Raw genomic sequence first — 21,525 nt, forward strand, 5'->3', positions numbered from 1 at the left:
GTAGGTTGCATCTTGTCATGTAAGACAAACCACAATTAAAGATTTCATAAAGGTGTCCAACAGTTTCTTTTCTCAGTCTTTGTAATGATCCAATACCTCTCTCTGACATGCAATTAGCTTACAATGTGGTAAATAACTGCAATCCATTTGGAGTGTTTTGTGTCCTAGGATATACCAATAAGCTTATCTTAATGATCCCCTTGGGGTTTGGGAATGTCAAATGGCCCAACATCGCTGCCGTGTTAGCTCTGACACGAATGATTCTCCATGCCTGTGACTGCATCAATACCTCTGGGCAGCCACCTGGAACACAAAATGAAAGAGGTTAACAGACGTCCTCCAGCTATTAGTTAACATTTACTATAGGAAAGCGAATCTCCCAAGCATAAATACATTAAAGTACACACACTAAAGGGTACAAAAAATATGTTTTGAGCTAAATCGTTTTTTTTTACACAACTGCAAAGTTCAAGGAGCAGGGCATTCAAGTTGGTCAGATGGGAATCCATGATGTCATCGGCCTCCCCTCTTGCTTGAGGAACAATAGAGGAGCGATAGAGAACAATAAAGGAAAGGCCCACTTACCTCTTGTGTTGTGTCATGACTTACCTGGACCAACTATTGAGATGTGACTTTTGTTAAAGAGCCACTGAACACCCCAATTGGTCTGAGTTTTTTTTGTTGCTCATTACAAAAACGAGATTTCAGTCATGGAGGTGTGTTTCCTGACCGATTCCGTGTATGGTTAATTATGTTTGTTGCCGATGAGACACTGTAGATGCGGAAGCCAATTTCACTTCCTCAAAATAACCAGAATGAATCTAAGATAACTCAAGAAATCTGGAAATACATTTTTATGTTTTTGCCTAGGGTGTTTTAGTTGCACAATTTTACATGTAACTAAGGTGTTTGGTGCAGTATTTCTTAAGTTAAAAGATGTGACACGTGTTGTCTTATGTAAACAAAGTCAGAGCTACTGGGCAGGTCTGACTCACTGTCTATGCTATTGGATACAGAGCAATCACTGCAGCTGTTCACCCCATGTTAGAGGACAAATGGACACTGCAAAATCAAAGCCCAACCTTCATTTACCTGTTGTGATGCACGAATGTTCCAAACGCCCTTTTAGACATGACTGACTTTATGACCAAAATTCTCCTATTTACACTTTGTAGTCAATTTTAACACTATAATAAATGTTTCTGACTCATATCGATGCCACATAGGCCATTTTCAAGATATGTGAAATGACAGTCTAAAAATCACTTATGGGCAAATAATTCTGATTTGACCATTCAGATACGTCACATGGACAGGAATCAGATTTCGATCTGGCTTCAAACCCCCTACGAAGGTAGTTTGAAATGTGGCTTGAAATATCGGATTCTATGTGCTTTTTGGGTGTTCAGAATGCAGGAAAAATATCAAATTAGAATCGAATATGCGAAAAAATAGGATTTGAGTCATTTCAAACTGAAATGTGAACAAGGCTTTCAATGGGAGAATAATTGGATTAAAATGACCTAAATGACACCAGCAAATTGGTTGAAGGGTCATTACTGGTGATTTTCCTTTGTGGGACGGGTCAAAAAAACGCATCACTACTATAATTCAGTGAAATCTTCAAAAACCCCATAATCCATTGTGTTCGATTCTGAAAACTGAAATAGATTTAATCAGATGAAACATGTAAAAGCATTACAGACACGAAACACTAGTCTACCTGCTATTGTGGGGCTGTTATAGATGGATACGCAAAAGCACAATGACAGCATGTCTGCCTGCTTCTCTCCTATCACCTCCTACTAACACTTCCTGATAATAATTATATCTGCCTCTTGTCTACCTCACTTGAACTCAGACTGCATGTCTCACAAAGGCTACACACTGGACATATACGAACATTTCACAATGATTAGTAGGCATACTGTAGCACAGCTGATTCGATGTGTTGTTCCCAGTAACGCCAGCATGCTGAAGACTCCTTCCATTAAATCAAATCAAATCACATTTTATTTGTCACATGCTTTGTAAACAACAGGTGTAGACTAACAGTGACATGCTTACTTATGGGTCATTTTCCAACAATGCAGAGTTAAAGATAAGTATAAAATTCAAATAGAAATACTGACACAAGGAATAAATGCACATTGAATAACGAATAACAACAATGAGTCTTTAATGAACCACGTGTTAAATGAGTTCGAAACCATTCCATTGATTCCGTTCCAGCCATTACTATGACCCCGTCCTCCCAATTAAGGTGCCACCAACCTACTGTCGTGTGTGTGTAGCGTCAGTATGCATGTGTGAACACGTCATCTGTGTGTGTGTGTGTGTGTGTGTGTGTGTGTGTGTGTGTGTGTGTGTGTGTGTGTGTGTGTGTGTGTGTGTGTGTGTGTGTGTGTGTGTGTGTGTGTGTGTGTGTGCATGTTGGGGTGTCAGTGTAAGTATGTGTGAATGTGTGGGTAGAGTCCAGTGTGTGCAAAAAAGGGTCAATGGAGGTAGTCCGGGTAGCCATTTGACTAACTATTTAGCAGTCTTGTTTAGCATTCTTATGGCTTGGGGGTAGAAGCTGTTCAGGGTCCTGTGGTTTATTAGTATCAGCAAGTTAGGTTCCGCATGCTACAGGGAGAGACTTGGGAAACCTATAGAATATAATAAAATGTAACTTCATTAGTCACAGCTGTGATAATCAGAAACCTTTTCTTGAAGGTTAGAAATGGAAACTTTAGGATGCTATCAAGAACCCTTTTCCTAAGGTCCTATAAAGAACCATTAATAAAATGTTCTATATAGCTCCAAAAAGGGTGGTTAGAATCCCTTTTAGGGCTTCTGTACATAGATGTCACACCCTGACCTTAGAGCTTTTTATGTCTCTATTTTGGGTTTGGCCAGGGTGTGATTTGGGTGGGCATTCTATGTTATATTTTCTATGTTTTTGTATTTCTTTGTTTTGGCCGGGTATGGTTCTCAATCAGGGACAGCTGTCTATCGTTGTCTCTGATTGGGAACCATACTTAGGTATCCCTTTTCCCTCCTTTCTGTGTGGGAAGTTGTCTTTGTTTGGGGTACTATAGCCCTCTTAAGCTTCACGGTCGTTTTGTACTGTTTATAGTTTTTGTTGGCGACATTACTGAATAAAAAGGAAAATGTACGCTCACCACGCTGCACCTTGGTCCACTTCCTTAGACGGCCGTGACAGAACTACCCACCCCCAAAGGACCAAGCAGCGTGGTGAAAGGGACTCCTGGACATGGGAGGAGATCCTGGACGGTAAGGAACCCTGGAGGCAGGCTGGGGAGTATCGCCGTCCAAGGGAGGAACTTGAGGCAGCGAAAGCAGAAGTGGGCATTCAGCCTGGAAAAGTGGTGCCAAGGCTACGCAACAGATCTCCAGTGCTCCCCCACAGCCCGGTTCATCCTGTGCCTCCTCTAAGTACCAGGCCTCCTGTATGTCTCCCCAGCCTGGTGGGCCCTGTGGCAGCCCCACGCACCAGGCTGTCTATACGTCTCCTCCCATCAGTGAGGGTTTCCAGTCCGGAGCCTCCAGTGATGGTCTCCAGTCCGGAGCCTCCAGCGACGGTCTCCAGTCCGGAGCCTCCAGCGACGGTCACCAGTCCGGAGCCTCCAGCGACATTCTCCAGTCCGGAGCCTCCAGCGAGGGTCTCCAGTCCGGGGACCGCAACGAGAGTGCCCAGTTCGGGGCCCGCAACGAGGGTGCCCAGTTCGGGGCCCGCAACGAGGGTGCCCAGTTCGGGGCCCGCAACGAGGGTGCCCAGTCCGGGGCCCGCAACGAGGGTGGCCAGTCCGGGGCACGCAACGAGGGTGCCCAGTCCGGGGCCCGCAACGAGGGTGCCCAGTCCGGGGTCCGCAACGAGGGTGCCCAGTCCGGGGTCCGCTACGAGGGTTTCCAGTCCGAGGCCCGCTACGAGGGTTCCCAGCCCGGGGCCCGCTACGAGGGTCCCCAGTCCGGGGTCGGCGACGGGGGTCCCCGCAACAGAGGCGCCGCCAAAGTGGGGTGAGCCAGAGTTGGAGCGGGGTCTACGTCCCGCACCAGAGCCGCCACCGCGGATAGATGCCCACCCAGACCCTCCCCTATAGGTTCAGGTTTTGCGGCCGGAGTCCACACCTTTGGGGGGGGTACTGTCACACCCTGACCTTAGAGCTTTTTATGTCTCTATTTTGGGTTTGGTCAGGGTGTGATTTGGGTGGGCATTCTATGTTATATTTTCTATGTTTTTGTATTTCTTTGTTTTGGCCGGGTATGGCTCTCAATCAGGGACAGCTGTCTATCGTTGTCTCTGATTGGGAACCATACTTAGGTAGCCCTTTTCCCTCCTTTCTGTGTGGGAAGTTGTCTTTGTTTGGGGTACTGTAGCCCTCTTAAGCTTCGCAGTCGTTTTGTATTGTTTATAGTTTGTTTGCGACATTACTAAATAAAAAGGAAAATGTACGCTCACCACGCTGCACCTTGGTCCACTTCCTTTGACGGCCGTGACAATAGAACCCTATTTAATGGTTCTTTATAGAACCATTATGAAGAATGGTTCTATAAAGAACCTTTCTCAATCTCAAAGGTTCTAGAAATAACCTTTTGAAGAACCGTAAAGGGTCATTTTTTCTGCTTAGCCATATCAAACAGTATTGTTAAAATTCTATAGGCTATATTCATTATTGTTCCACACAGAACCATTCACCAATCCCAAAGAATACTGGAGGAACCCTATTTTCTTAGTGCCTAGGATGCCTGATAGAGCTTAAGAAGCCAAAATAACCAAAGAAAATATCAAGAGAAACATGCAAAAACTTTAAAAAAATACCTCTAGGCTATATTCTTAAAATACAAATGAAAATAACTTTAGACCTTGTCAACCACTTTGAAAAAAAGGTTGACATCCACCCCTCATTCACTCAGCCTACTGAGTCCACAGGTCCCACTCACACAGAACTACCCTACGACTTGACCTTTTTCTCCCCTCTCTCTCCAGGTGAAATCCTGCAGCCACCCGACAACCTGCCCTTTCGACCCCATCCCCTCTATCCTTCTCCAGACTACCTCTGGAGACCTCCCATTCATCACTTCCCTCATCAACTCATCACTGACCCTCTGACTTCTATATGGCCAGAGTTGCTCCACTCCTCAAGAAACCAACACTCCATTCATCACTTCCCTCATCAACTCATCACTGACCCTCTGACTTCTATATGGCCAGAGTTGCTCCACTCCTCAAGAAACCAACACTCGTCCACTCTGAAAACTACAGACCAGTATCCCTTCTTTCTTTTCTTTCCAAAATACCCAGAGGGGTACGCGCAATGCCGTCGGTGGTACGCCAAATAAAAGTGTGATTCAGATTACTATAATTGAAAAAAAATATTTATAGATATATATATTTATATATATATTTTTTTTTCTTCTTCACATTTTCAAACAGTACATTTATATTTTCCAACGGGGCTATACATTTGGGTGAGGTTTTTTTCTTGCCTGAGTAGCCTCGTTTTACTGCCAAAAATAAAATTAAACCATCTAGTGTTCAGCGAAATTACAACACAATGTCAAATACAGGTAGCTGAGTCAAATAATTAACATCCAATCACATTAACCGTTACTCTCTCGTGGGAAACCTTCACTCTTGCGCAGACATTTAGAAATGAAACATGACAATTAGAAAAATAAGCCACAGAGTTTTTTGAGCGAGAATAAAGACGACTTTCGAGTAGTAAGACATGTATAAAAGCGACAGATACCATTAATAAGAAGGGACTAGAAGCGTTTTATATGGTATGCTACGGAGTGGTTTGGACAGGCAAGCCCCATACTATTGTGGAGGACTTAATTCTTCCTGCTGCCGCGGAAATGGCTGACAATGCTGGGGGAAAAGGCCAAAAGAACTATACAGACAATGCCTGCATCAAACAACACTGTTTCACGACGCATCAGTGACATGGCAGGAGATGTTTTGAAACAATTACTGCTTCGCATACAAGCCAGTGAATTATATGCGTTACAGCTGGATGAGTCAACAGACGTGGCGGGGCTGGCACAGCTGCTAGAATATATCTGTTATGTTTATGGAGGGTCAATTAAGGACGACATCCTCTTCTGCAAACCACTGGAAACAAGGACAACATGAGAGGATATTTTTACAGTACTGGACAGCTTTGTGACATCAAATTGACTTTGGTGGTCAAGATGTGTTGTTATCTGTACTGATGGCGCAAAAGCCATGACAGGGAAACATAGTGGAATGGAAACGCGTGTGCATGCAGGTGCTCCCGAAGCCACTTGGGTACACTGCAGCATCCACCGAGAGGCTCTTGCTGCCAAGGGAATGCCTGGTGGCTTGAAAGACATTTTGGACACTACAGCGAAAATGGTTAACTTTGTTAAAGCAAGGTCCCTGAACTCTCGTGTATTTTCTGCATTATGCAATGATATGGGCAGCGACCATGTAACGCTTTGACAACATACAGAAGTGCACTGGTAATCAAGGGGCAAAGTATTGACATGTTTTTTTTCATTGAGAGACGAGCTTAAACTTTTCTTTACTGACCATCATTTTCACTTGTCTGACCGCATGCAAGATGAGTTTCTCACACAACTGGCCTATCTGGATGATGTTTTCTGTCGCCTGAAGGATCTGAATCTAGGATTACAGGGACTCTCCGCAACTATATTCAATGTGCGGGACAAAATTGAGGCTATGATCAAGAAGTTGGAGCTCTTTTCTGTCTGTGTCAACAAGGACAACACACTGGTCTTTCCATCATTGTATGATTTTTTTGTGTGCAAATGAACTCAAGCTTATGGACAATGTCAAATGTGATATAGCAAAGCACCTGAGTGAGTTGGGTGCGTAATTACGCAGATACATTCCCGAAACGGATGACAGAAACAACTGGATTCGCTATCCCTTTCATGCCATGTCTCCAGTCCACTTACCAATATCTGAACAAGAGAGCCTCATCGAAATTGCAACAAGCAGTTCTGTGAAAATTGAATTTAATCAGAAGCCACTGCCAGATTTCTGGATAGGGCTGCGCTTAGAGGTTCTTGCCTTGGAAAATCACGCTGTTAAGACACTGATGCCCTTTGCAACCACGTACCTATGTGAGAGTGGATTCTCAGCCTTCACTAGCATTAAAACTAAATACAGGCACAGACTGTGTGTGGAAAATGATTTAAGACTGAGACTCTCTCTAATACAACCCAACATTGCAGAGTTATGTGCATCCTTTCAAGCACACCCTTCTCATTAACCTGTAGTGAGTTATTCACCATTTTTGATATACAAATAAGATTTCATATGTAAGATAGCTAAATAAAGAGCAAAATTGTTGATTATTAATATATTATTATTTGTGCCCTGGTCGTATAAGAGCTCTTGTCACTTCCCACGAGCCGGGTTGTGACAAAAATTCACACTCATTCTTATGTTTAATAAATGTATCGTATAAGGTGTGTGTGTGGCAGGCTTACAATGATGGCAAAAAACAACATTTGAGAGTGCGCTGACCCTGGTGCTAGAGGGGGCACGCAGCTGGAGATTGAATGTTTGAAGGGGTACGGAACTATAAAAAGTTTGGGAACGAACCACTGCTCTGGATAATATCTTCTGCTAAATGACTAAAATATAAACGTAAAAGAGAGTATTCCCTAAATGGTACTCTTCCTGTCATAAACAAGACCCCCTGTATCTGTTTTGCCATGGCACCGTGATATAACACAACACCGGTCATATCCGCCAGACATCTGTCGGTGTGGTGCCATGGAGCAGTGTGCGGAGGAGTTGAGCGAAAATGGTTGCTAGGCCTGATTCCCATCTACCCTGCCTAACTTGATAAGAGATGACTCTTGGCTGCTTTCAGACATTAACTGGGGTAAAAAGGACTTCTGCGTCAGTGGCTATGGCAATTCCTGTGGCAGACATAAAGAAGTCAGTGATTCAGACTTCCAGGCAGCTTGATCATCCTTAAATCCTCAGCCATGAAAAGTACATGCCACTTTAACATGAGTGAGAGTATTGGTATTAACGTGTGTGGAGTCTGCTCAGTGAAATAGGTTAAATGGTCATTTTCCATAAAGATTACTATGATAGTAGCTTCTGTCACAGGCTACTATGGTAGAGTTGGGTTTAGCTGACAAGGTGTGCGCCCACTGACAATTTGACCAAATTGGTAAATCACACAAAATGTTGTGCTTCCATTCATTTTCAGAATAAATGTGTTTATTTGTAGGCTGGCACATTTGCCATTCGGTGAATGCTCAGAAAACATCTAATCTTTGATTATTTTTGAGAAATGTGTTCTTCCTGGAAATTAAAGCAGTACATGCTGTACATGTTAAAAGATTAGTCTGGAACACAAAGCCCACTGGGCACACACTGGTTGAATCAATGTTGTTTCCACGTAATTTCAATGAAATTACATTGAACCAACGTGGAATAGTTGCTGAATTGACATCTTGCCCAGTGGGAGGCTATGAATAAAAAGTGACAACTGAAGGGATAATTGTTTTGTATAGAAAATAAAGCTGCACAAATTAATATATTTTGTCTGCAGTGAAATCAGATGAAATGGTAATTAAGTGATAATTCATTGTCAACCTCATTTCATCAGGGGTCGAAAATGGAAACAGAATTGACCATACTGCCATCTAGTGACATGCACTGAACGTAAATTGGGACCCTGCACATTGTCAGCTAACCCATCTATACATTTTATATTGAAGGGGCACTATAACTACACGAGTTAAATTGGTACATTCTCACTCACAGGTGCAACAAATATATTATCTTACAAGGCACACCTTAAAATATATTAATGAGCCAGAATCAACAATACCATGCACCCACTAGTGGTCAAAATGGTTTTGCCACTCCAAAGATAAGGTACAGTACTGTATTCCGTGGGGTGGAATTGCAGTACATTTTGAAATACAACAATTTTCCCACAATGCACCATAATTTACAGCATGCTGCAGTAAAACGTTAGTTCTTTTCACTGTTGATAATACCTAACATTACCATATAAATGTGTTTTCTGTTACAGTGTAGCCTACACCTTTGTTGTAAAACCACGGCCTTGGCTTGCTTTCCTCCCTACTTACTGTAAATGAACAGATTAGGAGTCAGCTGAAGCAGCGTGTTTATTTTCTTTCCATTGCATGTAAATGAGAAAGTTGCTACAGTGGGAATGAATGGACTCATAGAGGGGCACACATACTGTCCGTTCGTTTTCAGGGCCTAGAGAAATGTTCACACACACACATACACAGTATCCCTCAAATACTGACGGCTAACTTTAACCTCTGCGTTCACAGCTTGGGTTGTTGACTTTAGTTTCTGGATGCAGTCAATGGCCTGGAGGTAGCACTGGTCCAGAACGAGGGGGAATACCTCTGAGGAGAAGGATGGAGAAAGGAGTCATTGAAACCTGGAATGACAAATAGGTCAGCCTGTTGATGTACTGCTGTGTTTACACAAGTTTGTGTTTGGCTTGGTGGGTTATTGGGCATTTTGGAATAAATCTACACCTTTCTGCGTAATCCAACTTTCATACAACAATATAAAAACTGTTTGGTTTAAATGTAATTTATTTGAAAGTGACGACACTCCTTTAATTTCTAAAGCCATCAGGAATAGGCATGTTAATACTAAGGCTACATAGGGGTTTGTTGATTCCTTGGTGACACAGGAGTGACTGACAGCTCATTTAAGTTGCATATGAATACAATTTAATATCATATATCATTGTATTCCTTAGCTACTTATATGAGCTGCCAGTCACTAGCTGAAGTGAGCAATAACTTTAGAGGAAATTATGGTTTAATTTGTGCAGATTGACTTGAAAGGGGATTCCAATCATGATCATGCATGTTTGGTACAGCACAAGTGTCAAATGTAAATGGGTTGTTAAGGAATACTGAGAATGCACACATCATCCACTGAGTAGTCACATCGTTTGAGGATGTTTCTGTATTGTTGTGATGCATTTATTGGATATAACATCTATTTGCTCCATCAACAAAAGCTGTGAAGTTTATTTTATACAAAACCAGCACCGTTGCAGTGAGAGCCAAAAGTAGCAAGTAAAGCCCTTTGCTGTCTTACCTAGTCATAGTCACAGCTAACTAAAACGCTGGTAGTAGAACACTACATAGAGAGAGTGCCTCACCTTCAATCCTAGGAGGTGTGCATTGCAACACAAGCAGTTTTTTGTTTCTCGCAGTATAAAGGCTTTCTTCATCACGTCCCAAAGTCTGATATTTTTGTCTTGTGGCACTTTTTCTCTCTTTCGCTCAGTCCAGCCGGGACCCGCCAATCTCCCACAGGGTTCTGGGAGAAATAGTGTGGTATTTCAAGCAGCACACTAACTCAGCCATGGGTTTAAATTAAGCGTGATGTGGAGGGGTGGAGGGAGGGAGCAGGGGGTTCTGCTGAAATCCTTTTGGCTAACATAGTAAGAAAATAACTCGGATGTTAGGTTAGGGGTAGGGGCAACTCCCACAAGGATACACAGTCCAGTAGACAGCTTTTTGGAATCCACTAGTGGAATGAGATGCACAGGTCATATATTATATATACAGTGAGCTCCAAAAGTATTGGGACAGTGACACATTTTTTGTTGTTTTGGCTCTGTACTCCAGCACTTTGGATTTGAAATGATACAATGACGATGAGGTTAAAGTGCAGACTGTTAGGTTTAATTTGAGGGTATTTTCATTCATGTCAGGTGAACCGTTTATCGGGTGAACTTTCTCAATCATCATTATTCACGATTCATTCAGGACTATCCGTAATCATGGTAGCATCCACATTAATGTAGAAGTGTTTATAACCATATTCTATTATTATTTACAATAAATGTGACTCCAAAATGACACAATACATTATTTACCATTAATTTCTATTGGGCACAAAAGAATCTGAAACACAACCAAAACAAACAGCAAATGCATCCAACAAGTTTGTAGAGTCACAGGCTTGATGTAATCATTGTGGGCTAGGAATATGGGACCAAATACTAAACTTTTGACTACTTGAATACACATGTAATTGAATTTGTACCAATATTTTTGGTCCCCTAAAATGGGGGGACTATGTACAAAAAGTGGTGTAATTTCCAATGGTTCACCCGATATGGATGAAAATACCCTCAATTTAATGCTGAGTCTGCACTTTAACCTCATAGTCACTGTATCATTTCAAATCCAAAGTGCTGGAGTGGAGATCCAAAACAACAAAAAATGTGTCACTGTCCCAATAGTTTTGGGGATCACTGTATATACAGTAAGCATTGGGAACATGCTCTAAGGAACCGACAGTATAGAGTGGCAGAGTGGGGGGTTTGTGTAGCTTAAAGTCTACATTCGTTTTCAACCACTATTCCCCCACATCTGGTTTTAAGTCAGAAGTGATTAGCCGCGATAGCTTTGAATAATGTTAAACTATTAAGGGACTTTACTTTATTTACTATTTGGTTTGGGGCTGTTAAATATTTATGTGTGATACTGTAGCCTGGATACAAGTATCTCGGAGGATCCAAGTTGAAACTTAAAGGTCATTTCAGATTGAGCCGACATAAAAAAAATAGTCAAAGACTCCAGTCATCCAAGTCATAGACTGTTCTCTCTGCTACCGCACGGCAAGCGTTACCGGAGCGCCAAGAACATCTTCTACCACCAAGCCATAAGACGGCTGAACAATTAATTAAATGGCCACCCGGACTATTTACATTGACGCCCCCCCATTTTGTTTTTATACTGCCTCTACTTGCTGTTTATTATCTATGCATAGTCACTTTATAAATTACCTCGACTAACCTGTACCCCCGCACATTGATTCGGTATCAGTACCCCTGTATATAGTCTCGTTATTGTTATGTAATTTTCTATTGTTACTTTTTGATTATTATTATTTATTTTTTTACTTTAGTTTATTTACTAAATATTTTCTTAAATCTATTTCTTGAACTGCATTGTTGGTTATGGGCTTGTAAGTAAGCATTTCACTATAAGGTGAACACCTGTTGTACAACACCTGTTGTATTTGGCGTATGTGACAAATAAAATGTGATTTGATATGCAGCGTTTACCGTGAATGCAGTCTATGAGACAGCAGGGAACATTGCCTTTAATTGTCAATGTGTTATGAAGCAGATCTTCAGCGATGTGGATTGAATAGAGCCCTAACTAAACATTAGCATCTTAGCTGTGACAGTGAAAAATAATGTTATATTTCATTGTCACATGTTGCAAACACATGCAAACACACTGCGGCCCTCTGTACTATATCTTACACACTGCGGCCCTCTATACTATATCTTACAAACACACTGCGGCCCTCTGTACTATATCTTACAAACACACTGCGGCCCTCTATACTATATCTTACAAACACACTGCGGCCCTCTGTACTATATCTTACAAACACACTGCGGCCCTCTATACTATATCTTACAAACACACTGCGGCCCTCTATACTATATCTTACAAACACACTGCGGCCCTCTGTACTATATCTTACAAACACACTGCGGCCCTCTGTACCAAATCTTACAAACACACTGCGGCCCTCTGTACTATATCTTACAAACACACTGCGGCCCTCTATACTATATCTTACAAACACACTGCGGCCCTCTGTACTATATCTTACACACTGCGGCCCTCTGTACTATATCTTACACACTGCGGCCCTCTGTACTATATCTTACAAACACACTGCGGCCCTCTGTACTATATCTTACACACTGCGGCCCTCTGTACTATATCTTACAAACACACTGCGGCCCTCTGTACTATATCTTACAAACACACTGCGGCCCTCTGTACTATATCTTACAAACACACTGCGGCCCTCTGTACTAAATCTTACAAACACAGGTGCTAAGACGACGACACTATTTTGATATGACAGTGACATTTAGAAAAGAAAAACACCTATGAACAAGTCCATGCATACACATCAAATAATGCAGACACATTCTATATGCACTGACCAGTCATGCAATCAACAGTAGGAACCACTGTGTGACATCTTCATGTCAAATTTGATAAACCTCTTGGTCGGCAGGTGCCAAGTTGGCTTTGATTGGCTTGCTCATATTCACTACATGGGGGCAATCAAAGCAGGTTTTTGTCTTTTCGTGGTCAACAGAGTTAGCAGGAAGCAGTCAGGAAACCAGGAACCAGTAATTACATTGTATTGCTGAAGCAGACAGGTCTGCTCCATTCCTGTCCTTCCTCAGAGTTGATATGACTGGACAAGAGGAACTTAAGGTTTTTTGGGGACGTGGTTAAAGTCCAGCAGGTTCAGCAGCCAGGGCCTTTAATACAGCTAGCTAACTAATTCTCCTGGTTTGTGTCTCTGTCCTGCTTGTGTTGTCGCAGCGCCTGCAGAAAGACGTGCTTGACTTGGTTCATCATGTCACTGCAGAGCTGCAGGTCCTCAGCCTTGGCCTGGAGAGTGCTCCTCAGCTCAGCCCTCAGAGCCTCGTTCTCCCCCTGCAGCACCGCCAGTCTGGGGGACAGAGGGAGAGAAACACACAACACGTCAACATGGTTGTGTGCTTCAGTCATTTAGGAGTTTGTAATGTATGAATACCCTCTGCGTTTTTCGAGCTGTTCTTATTCTTCATAGAAAGTAAAACTCCAATGTATACATGTACAATGTATTTGACTCCCAATTGGGCTCATACAGTACATGTACAGTATTTCTAGTACGTCATACTCAGTACTCATGTGAGTTTCTAGTATGTTATATTCTCTATTCTTGGGTGTAATCTCACTGAAGACGTTCAATCTTATTAGAATTGAACATAGATTGACAGTTTGTATCTCCAGACTGTGACAGACAGGGTCACCCCCCAGGAGTTCGAGGAGAGACAGAACAGAAGACAAAAAAACACTAAGTCAGACTCACTGGGTACTTAGTTCAATGACTTGGGCCTCCCTGGAAAGGTCAGGAGGGCTTCGAGGGGATGATGATTCCCTCTGTCTCCCACTAGACGAGGCTCCTGGGATGGTAGAAAACAAATAACAACAAAAATAAGACAGAAGTAGCAGTTATGGATCAATATAAATCCCATTCTCAGTCTTGTCACTGTGTTACTGTCATAGATCAGTGTGCCTACCCTGAGACTTACCTCCAGTGCCCTTGTTGCTAGTTTGTCTGGGAGTCAATCCTTTGCCCAGATCCAGCTTTGCTTTTTCTAGCTGCTGCTCTAGGGCTACGGCCCTTCTGCGTTCTCCATGGAATTTTTGCTCTGCCCCTAGGCACCTCTGCTTCCCTTCCTCCTCCCTGTCACATCAAACACACCAGCCCAGTCTCTTACTACTATATCCCAATCATACCAGGACAAAAACCTGCCCATTTTAAAATGCTGTGTTCTTTTTATATAGGAGGCTTACATTTCCATGCCGGAAAGATGTGTAAACACAAAGGTTAACAGAGAGGTTGAGAGAAAACACTCATGCAATGGTTTGAAAGCAGTAATAAATAAAAAATTACAAAAGGCACACACCCAATATTAGCAATCTAAACACCCACCCATATGATTTAGTAAAGGACAGGAAAATAAACTAAACTAATGTAATGCACACAATACACCCGGAAATTTGTGTTTCAGAAATGAAATCCATTGGTAGTTGCTGTATGTAATGGTAGTTGTTGTATGTAATATCTGGATTGCTGGAGCTTGACTAGCTCTAGGAAAATAAACTAAACTAATGTAATGCACACAATACACCCGGAAATTTGTGTTTCAGAAATGAAATCCATTGGTAGTTGCTGTATGTAATACCTGGATTGCTGGAGCTTGACTAGCTCTAGGAGCCTATCTCTCTCCACACAGGCAGCCTCACAAAGGGTCCGAAACTCTGTACACTCTGCCTTCAGGTACCTCACCTCCTCTGAACAGTTCTGACAACCCGAAGGAGCTCCTGCATCTCTGAGATAGTAGTGGTAAATTGTATCAGTAGGTGTAGTCCACCACAAACAGGTTTTACTATACATCGAATAACAGTTAAAAAGATCGGATGATTTGTACCAGATGTTATGGAGGACTTACCTGACCTCTAAACTGACCCCAGCTGCTGACTCCACTAGTTTATGTCCAAGTTTAGATACTGAACTACACGAGAGAGAAAAAAACATACATTTAGATAAATAATATATCAATATAGTCATTGCACATTCAATGACACTATCAACTGATAACTGAATAATTTGTAGGCAAGGTAGATGAGTCATATATTCATGAATGTACTATAATATTTGACATTTATGACACAAGAATATCTTATATTTATGACTCCCACTTGCACACATACCGGGCTGAGCTAATCCTCTTACTGCTGTCTCCCCCTGCTGTCAAAGGACAGAAACTGCCAGGGGTAGTCTTGGGGCCTGATTGACCGCCTTCCTCTCTCTGCAACACATTTACAAAATCCATTCTGTTTAAATTCCAGTCCTGAATTCCATAGGTCAGTTGCATTTTAAAAAATGCGACCATAAAGCATTTTTCTATATTGGAAGCAACTGAAAATAAATGGAACTAGCCCAAAACGCTGAAGCCAAAAGTCTCAGTCAATAGCACTGACATCACTAAAAGTATTTTTATCTCCTTGCAGAATCACAGTCAGTTTACCTTTAAGGACAGTTGCTGTATCTCGTCCTCCAGCTCTTTCACTTTGGCCTCCCTCTCGGAGACCATGTGTTTGAGCTGCTGAATGAGGGATGTGTGTCTCTGGGCCTCGCTGCTCAGCTGCTGCCCCAGGTTCTGCTGGCTTTCCTTGGTCTGCGCGTCCTGCTGGCTCAGCCTGCCCAGCACCTCCTGCAGCTGGCTCTGCTGCTTCTACAGTACTCACGACAGGACAGACAGGGGGAGGAGAGGGGGCAGGGGACAGGTGGAGAGGGAGACAGGATTAGGGGGACAGGGGACAGGATTAAGGGGACAGGGTTAGGGTTAGGGGAGTAAAAGTCAAGGGACACTTCACTCTAGAAACGTATGTGTACTACTGTATGTGTTGGTAAGTGAAGTGAAGCATCAGCATATTACTAACTAAGAGTAACTGATGCATCAAACTGATTATTCTGTGATATGTATATGTATTTGATGTTGGCAAATGCAGTAGGTCTACAGCATTATTTATTTACCTATATTTAATCATCAGGGAGTCACCATTGAGACCAGTGTCTCTTTTACAAGGGAGCCCTATATATTTCATAAAATACATCAAAAATAAAATACAATATAAAACAAATAAAATACAGCACAACACATATTGCACAGACAAACATAAATCTACACAATATACATAAAACACAGTCAACTAAAACAAACACATTCTTCATTATAAAAATCCTACGTCCCCTGCCTGAACTGTCCTAGGACACTAACGCATCTATTTGAAATGTATTTTGGAGATCATTCCAAACATGTGGAATAAAGAAACCTAAAAGCTGACTTACCTAACTCTGCAGACACCAAAGGAGTCTCCAGACATAACCAACCCTGTAAACGGGTTTGATAACTTGTCATTTTAAATCTTAATAGTGAAGTTAGGTAAGTCGGAGGCTTGTGGAGCAGGGCTTTGTAAACAAAAAGAGAGTAATGATGTGATCTACGTGACTTCAAAGAGGTCCAGCCAACCTTTTAGTAAAGAATACAGTAAAGAGTAATAAAACGCTCCTGTGATAAAACGATGGGTGCTATGAAAAAGGCAACTGCACTTTGATAAATAGAATCACCATAGTCAAATACAGGTAGAAAGGTTGACTGCTTCTTGCTGACTAGTGAGAGACAAGGTCTGTTTCTGTAAAAAACAAAAGAAAAAAACTTTTTTCAATCTAACAATGTCCTTCATATGTTTTTCAAACGATAATTCAGTGTCAATCCAAATATCAAGGTATTTGTATGCAGGAACTCGTTCAATTATAGATCAATCCGATGAATGAAGATGTAATCCATCTGAGACAATGTTATGAGAACTTGAAAATATGGGATCCTTGGGATTTTGGCAAATATATCTACTTCCCCAGTGTCAGATACCATAGACTTCCAGTCATTGTGCTAACACTAGTTAGCAATTGCGCTAGCGCAGGTTAGCAACTCCCTTCAAACTGCACACAGAGACATAAAAATGGTATCTACGAGTTCACCTGACTCTGGGGAAGTAGATAAAGAGAGAACGGTTCAGAATATAAGTGATCAATGAAAGAAAACCATGAAAATACATATCTCTTTTTTATATGTAAAAATACTCTGATCATGTATATTATTTAGGGTTAGGAAAGTATTTATGAATCATTTCTAAAAAACAGGGTTGGAGAGCCATTACTCACAAAATATGTTGGTGAATAAAAAATACAGTGGTTTGATTCACCCTGAAATTGCCATATTTAATTGTTCAATCCATGAAATATTGGAAGGTGAGAAAAGTGTACAATAGGGGTTGAACAGTAGTCCTATAAATCTACCATAGTAATCCTCACTAATCAGAGACCTGTGATGACAATGGTACAGTTGTCGTGAACCGTGCGCCAGGGTCCAGGTTTAAACTGCTACGCATGGTGTGCGTTCCATAATTACTCAAATAGGCTACATGTCCCAAATTATTGCTTGTTATGCGTTAGCCTAATATGACCCACTATTGCTAGAGATCCTCAGGAGCAACCACACGAACATGACAAGAGGAAAGAAAGGTAAACTAACGATGTAATGGAATGTTGCAAAATGTAAGGATACTAACACCAAAGTGACAGTTATAAATGTATATAATAATAGTATTTGGGTATAACTGACGGTGGCTACCGATAGTGGGTGATTTTTAACATGATACAAAAAGTAAACAATACAGTGAACAGTCTGGGCATATAATTAAAACATTCTAGAAATCAGTCTGGACATATAATTAAAACATTCTAGAAATCAAATAGGTAGGTTTGGCGCTATACTGTACGGCCACAGAAGCCTATAGATTGGGTCTCCAAATGTCATCCTTGCAAGTTATAAAGCCAGCATTTCATAAACTTCACTGATGAAAAGGTGATATGTTGATATGCTTCAGTTTGCTGCCATATGACTGGTCTCCAGCGATCATAAGGATCTAAAACAATTGTCATTTATATTTACAATCGCCTTAGCCAAACGGCTTACTCATTTTATCTATTTGTAAACTACAATGCATGGAGGATGGTGTTATTTCTTACAGAAAAAAAGAAAGTAGATGTTGTTCCACTTGGAACCGACAGGTTGCGCAACCTTATTCATTGCTTCATTGCACGTAAAGGTGGTGGAATTATGAGGGAATGAAGTCAAGGTCCGAATACGGTTTATCTGTAGACACACCTCCGACACACCTTCATTTCATTGATCTTCACACCAAACGAATAGCAGGTGAATAGCATGCTATTCTCATGTTTAAGTTCAAGGTCAGAATATGCGTAGAGCGAAAAGTGCATAAAAAGGCAATTATGTTCCATTTAGAGCTTAACTCAGGTTGAAATTCTTCCCATGATGCCCTCAAAGTTCTAATATGATATACCGTACATGGGTTCATACTAGTATTTGAAACGTATCTATAGAATGGAAAAGTCGCAAAAGTGCAAACCATGCCCATCTGGCATTTGAGACAGGCTCAATCAAACGCCCTAAGCAGTTCAAAGAAAACTATTTGAACCGAGGTCTGCTAACATACCAGTAAGGCATCCACCAGCTCATCATCATGCTTTCCTTTGTCCAGCAGGGTGGAGATCTGGGCCTTCAGTGATTTCACCTCAGTGCTCAGGTTTTTGTTTCTGGCCTTGGAGCCCTCCAGCTTCTTCTTCACATCCTTGTGGTCCTTCATGAGGGAATCATAGTCCCCCGTCATCCTCTAACCACACATGCCAGGAGGAGAGAAGCAAAACTAAGGCTGGAGTTCAATTAAACCTCAAAATCTCAAAAGAGCTACGGTGTGAATACCACAATGCAGGTTTGATTGAACTGTCAAACAATTGTCAATCAAGTCTGGCTCTTCCTACCTCCAGAGTTTCTCTCTTCTCCCTCTCCATATTGCGGATGTAGCTGAGGTTCCTGTCCTGGGGGGGTGTCTTCTGCAGGGCCCCGCCCCACAGTAGCTCCTCTTCCACGCTGACGAATGACGGCTGCTTCCTCTGAGATGATTGGCTCAGCTGCTGCTCCAGGTCCCGAACCTGGGGACAAAAAAACAACAGAGAAACATTAAGATGGCTACATTGCAGTCTACAAATCACCATTTATGTATTTTACCAGCTTATTGTGTGATCAATATTCTGTGCCTCGAAAGTTCTTCCAATGACAGCAGGCAGTCAGCTCACCCTAATCTGGAGAGCCAGTATCTGCTGGGAGCGACCTCTCCAGTTCCCTGGGCTGGTCAGTAGCTGCTGGATGCTGACTTCCTCTCCTACCTCACTGGATAACACCTACAGTAGGAACAAAAACATGCCTGGAATAGTATGCCATAACCTTTGAAATGTTTGAACTTTTAACAAACGGCTGTATACGTACCTTCTGAGCTATTTTCAATTCCTGCTTGACAGCTTGAATCTGGTTTCGATATTCTGTCATCTTGAATTGGGCAGCAGATAGTTTTTCCTGTAGAGATTTTACCACTGGACTGTTCTATTGGTGAGAGGAACACAGTCATAGCTGTCATTGAAATGACACAATATTGACACAAATACAGTTTGCCAGGTTTGCTTAGAATAAACATGAACAAATGTTTTTGCTGAACTGCTACAACAACATAAGCATTTCTATGTGGCAGAGTTCCCTTGAGTATTGGCTCATATTTGTTCACGGCTTAAAAATGATGATCAGTCATTAAGACTAATTACCTCCTGGAAGTCCTGGGATGACCTCATGTCTTGTGGCTTTACATCCATCTTCTTCCCAGGAGGTCTAAGCAACAAAGCAGCCTGGAGCTAGAGGATTTAGCATAACTGCAATTATTTTAATTATTTACCCATCCAGTCAAGAGCTTACATCAGTCTATAAAGCAATACCGCTGACAAATGGCCGATTGGGTCAAGAAGTGGAAAGTCTCGGGCATTTATGTATAAAATTGGGATTTTGTATCCAAATGTCATTGTCAATTGACAGACTGGATATGAGATGGAATTTGGGTTTGTTACAGTTGTTGATTCTTTGTTATAGCAATGTGAAATGATAAGTTCTTTAAACATCCCATTTACCTCTTTCTCAAGCTCTTTCACTCTGTTGCTAGTTTGTTTTGCTTTAACTTTTTCTCGTTCCATTTCAGAAGCAAACTCTCGATTCCTCTTAGAAAGCTCAACAATCTTGGTAGCTGCCGCATCACCCGCCAAGCCAGATGTGCCTTGGACAAGATAGTCATAAAATCAATAAAAAAGGACACATGCCACTTTAGACAACATTCCCAAAGTCAAATGGAGCTCTGAAAGTAATAATAAAACATTGACAAAAATATATATCATAATTTTACTCTGAATGTAGCCAAATCCAAATCTTATCAACCCAAAATATGATTTGTTCATTCAAGTTTTCATATACTGTACAATACCTGCTAAAGCCAGCCTGTCTTCCTCCCTCTTCTTCTTCAGATGTTTAATCTCAAAGTCTTTCTCGCTCACTAGTTTGAATAGTCGGCCATTTTCATCCCTCAGCTCCCTCACCTGGCCCTGTAACTGTTCATTTTCATTCTGTAACAGCCTGTGGGGATTAAAAACCCATTAAAGTCAACATTTTAATATGGAGGATGATAAATTCCCTCCAATTACAAACGACAATAACAACAGTCATATTTAGGTTTATGAAAGTTCTCCCCTAAAGACCCACAACTTGCATTGTGCTACAATTGCTATTTCAAAGCTAATGAAAGCTTTGTCCAAAACAATTGCTCCAAACATTAATCCATTTGGGTAATAATGAGATAGGTACATATAACTAATTCATAATGCTACAATGCCTATGGTAAGCATAATGTTAGGCTGTATTGGGGGAGGAAACTTTGTCTAACTTTAATAATATAGACCTAACCTAATAATATTTCATAGAGCTCACTTTTTACTACAATCATCCGCGTGATGAATGTCTAGCTGGGACAGGTTCAGATTGTCCTGGATCTCAGTGACCTTCTGCTCCTTCTTCTGTTTCTCTAGTCTTCTCTGGAGACGCTTCTCTTGCTGCTCCTGCAGAGCCTGGAACTGTAGACGAAGGTTATCCTTTAGTCCATCATCTTCTTCCATGTTGTACAGAAATGTCCAACCCAGAAATTGCAGTCCCTTGGTGTTGAAAATAAATGTTAACACTTAATTTGGCTGACAGAACAAAAAAGGGTAGTTAGCTAACTAACACTGTTATTTTGGGGGCCATTTAAATGATGTAATGCATTCTTAATGATATGTATTTACATGGTAGTTACATAGGCAGGTACAGTTCAGATAGACCTGAATTTGAAATGTCAATGTGTAAGGTTCCAGTTACGTGCTAATTTCCATGAAACACAAACAGGAGC

The 21,525-nt window shown here is 41.6% G+C and overlaps 1 protein-coding gene across 1 annotated transcript; it reads right to left on the minus strand.

Annotated features, from left to right (window-relative positions):
• Nucleotides 1-12,111: 12,111 nt before the first annotated feature.
• Nucleotides 12,112-21,256, minus strand: ccdc13 (coiled-coil domain containing 13). The gene is made up of 15 exons (XM_038964357.1): nt 21,072-21,256; nt 20,572-20,720; nt 20,225-20,367; nt 19,868-19,954; nt 19,539-19,652; nt 19,349-19,453; nt 19,034-19,204; nt 18,709-18,885; nt 15,657-15,863; nt 15,340-15,437; nt 15,078-15,140; nt 14,811-14,957; nt 14,154-14,308; nt 13,931-14,024; nt 12,112-13,528 (listed from the first exon to the last, which is right to left on the minus strand). Exons 1-15 carry the CDS (start codon nt 21,254-21,256, stop codon nt 13,354-13,356), a joined length of 2,070 nt encoding a protein of 689 aa, XP_038820285.1. The 3' UTR covers nt 12,112-13,353.
• Between the last annotated feature and the right edge of the window lie 269 nt (nt 21,257-21,525).

The sequence above is a fragment of the Salvelinus namaycush genome, chromosome 25 (genome assembly GCF_016432855.1).
Source record: "Salvelinus namaycush isolate Seneca chromosome 25, SaNama_1.0, whole genome shotgun sequence".
NCBI classification, from domain to species: domain Eukaryota; kingdom Metazoa; phylum Chordata; class Actinopteri; order Salmoniformes; family Salmonidae; genus Salvelinus; species Salvelinus namaycush.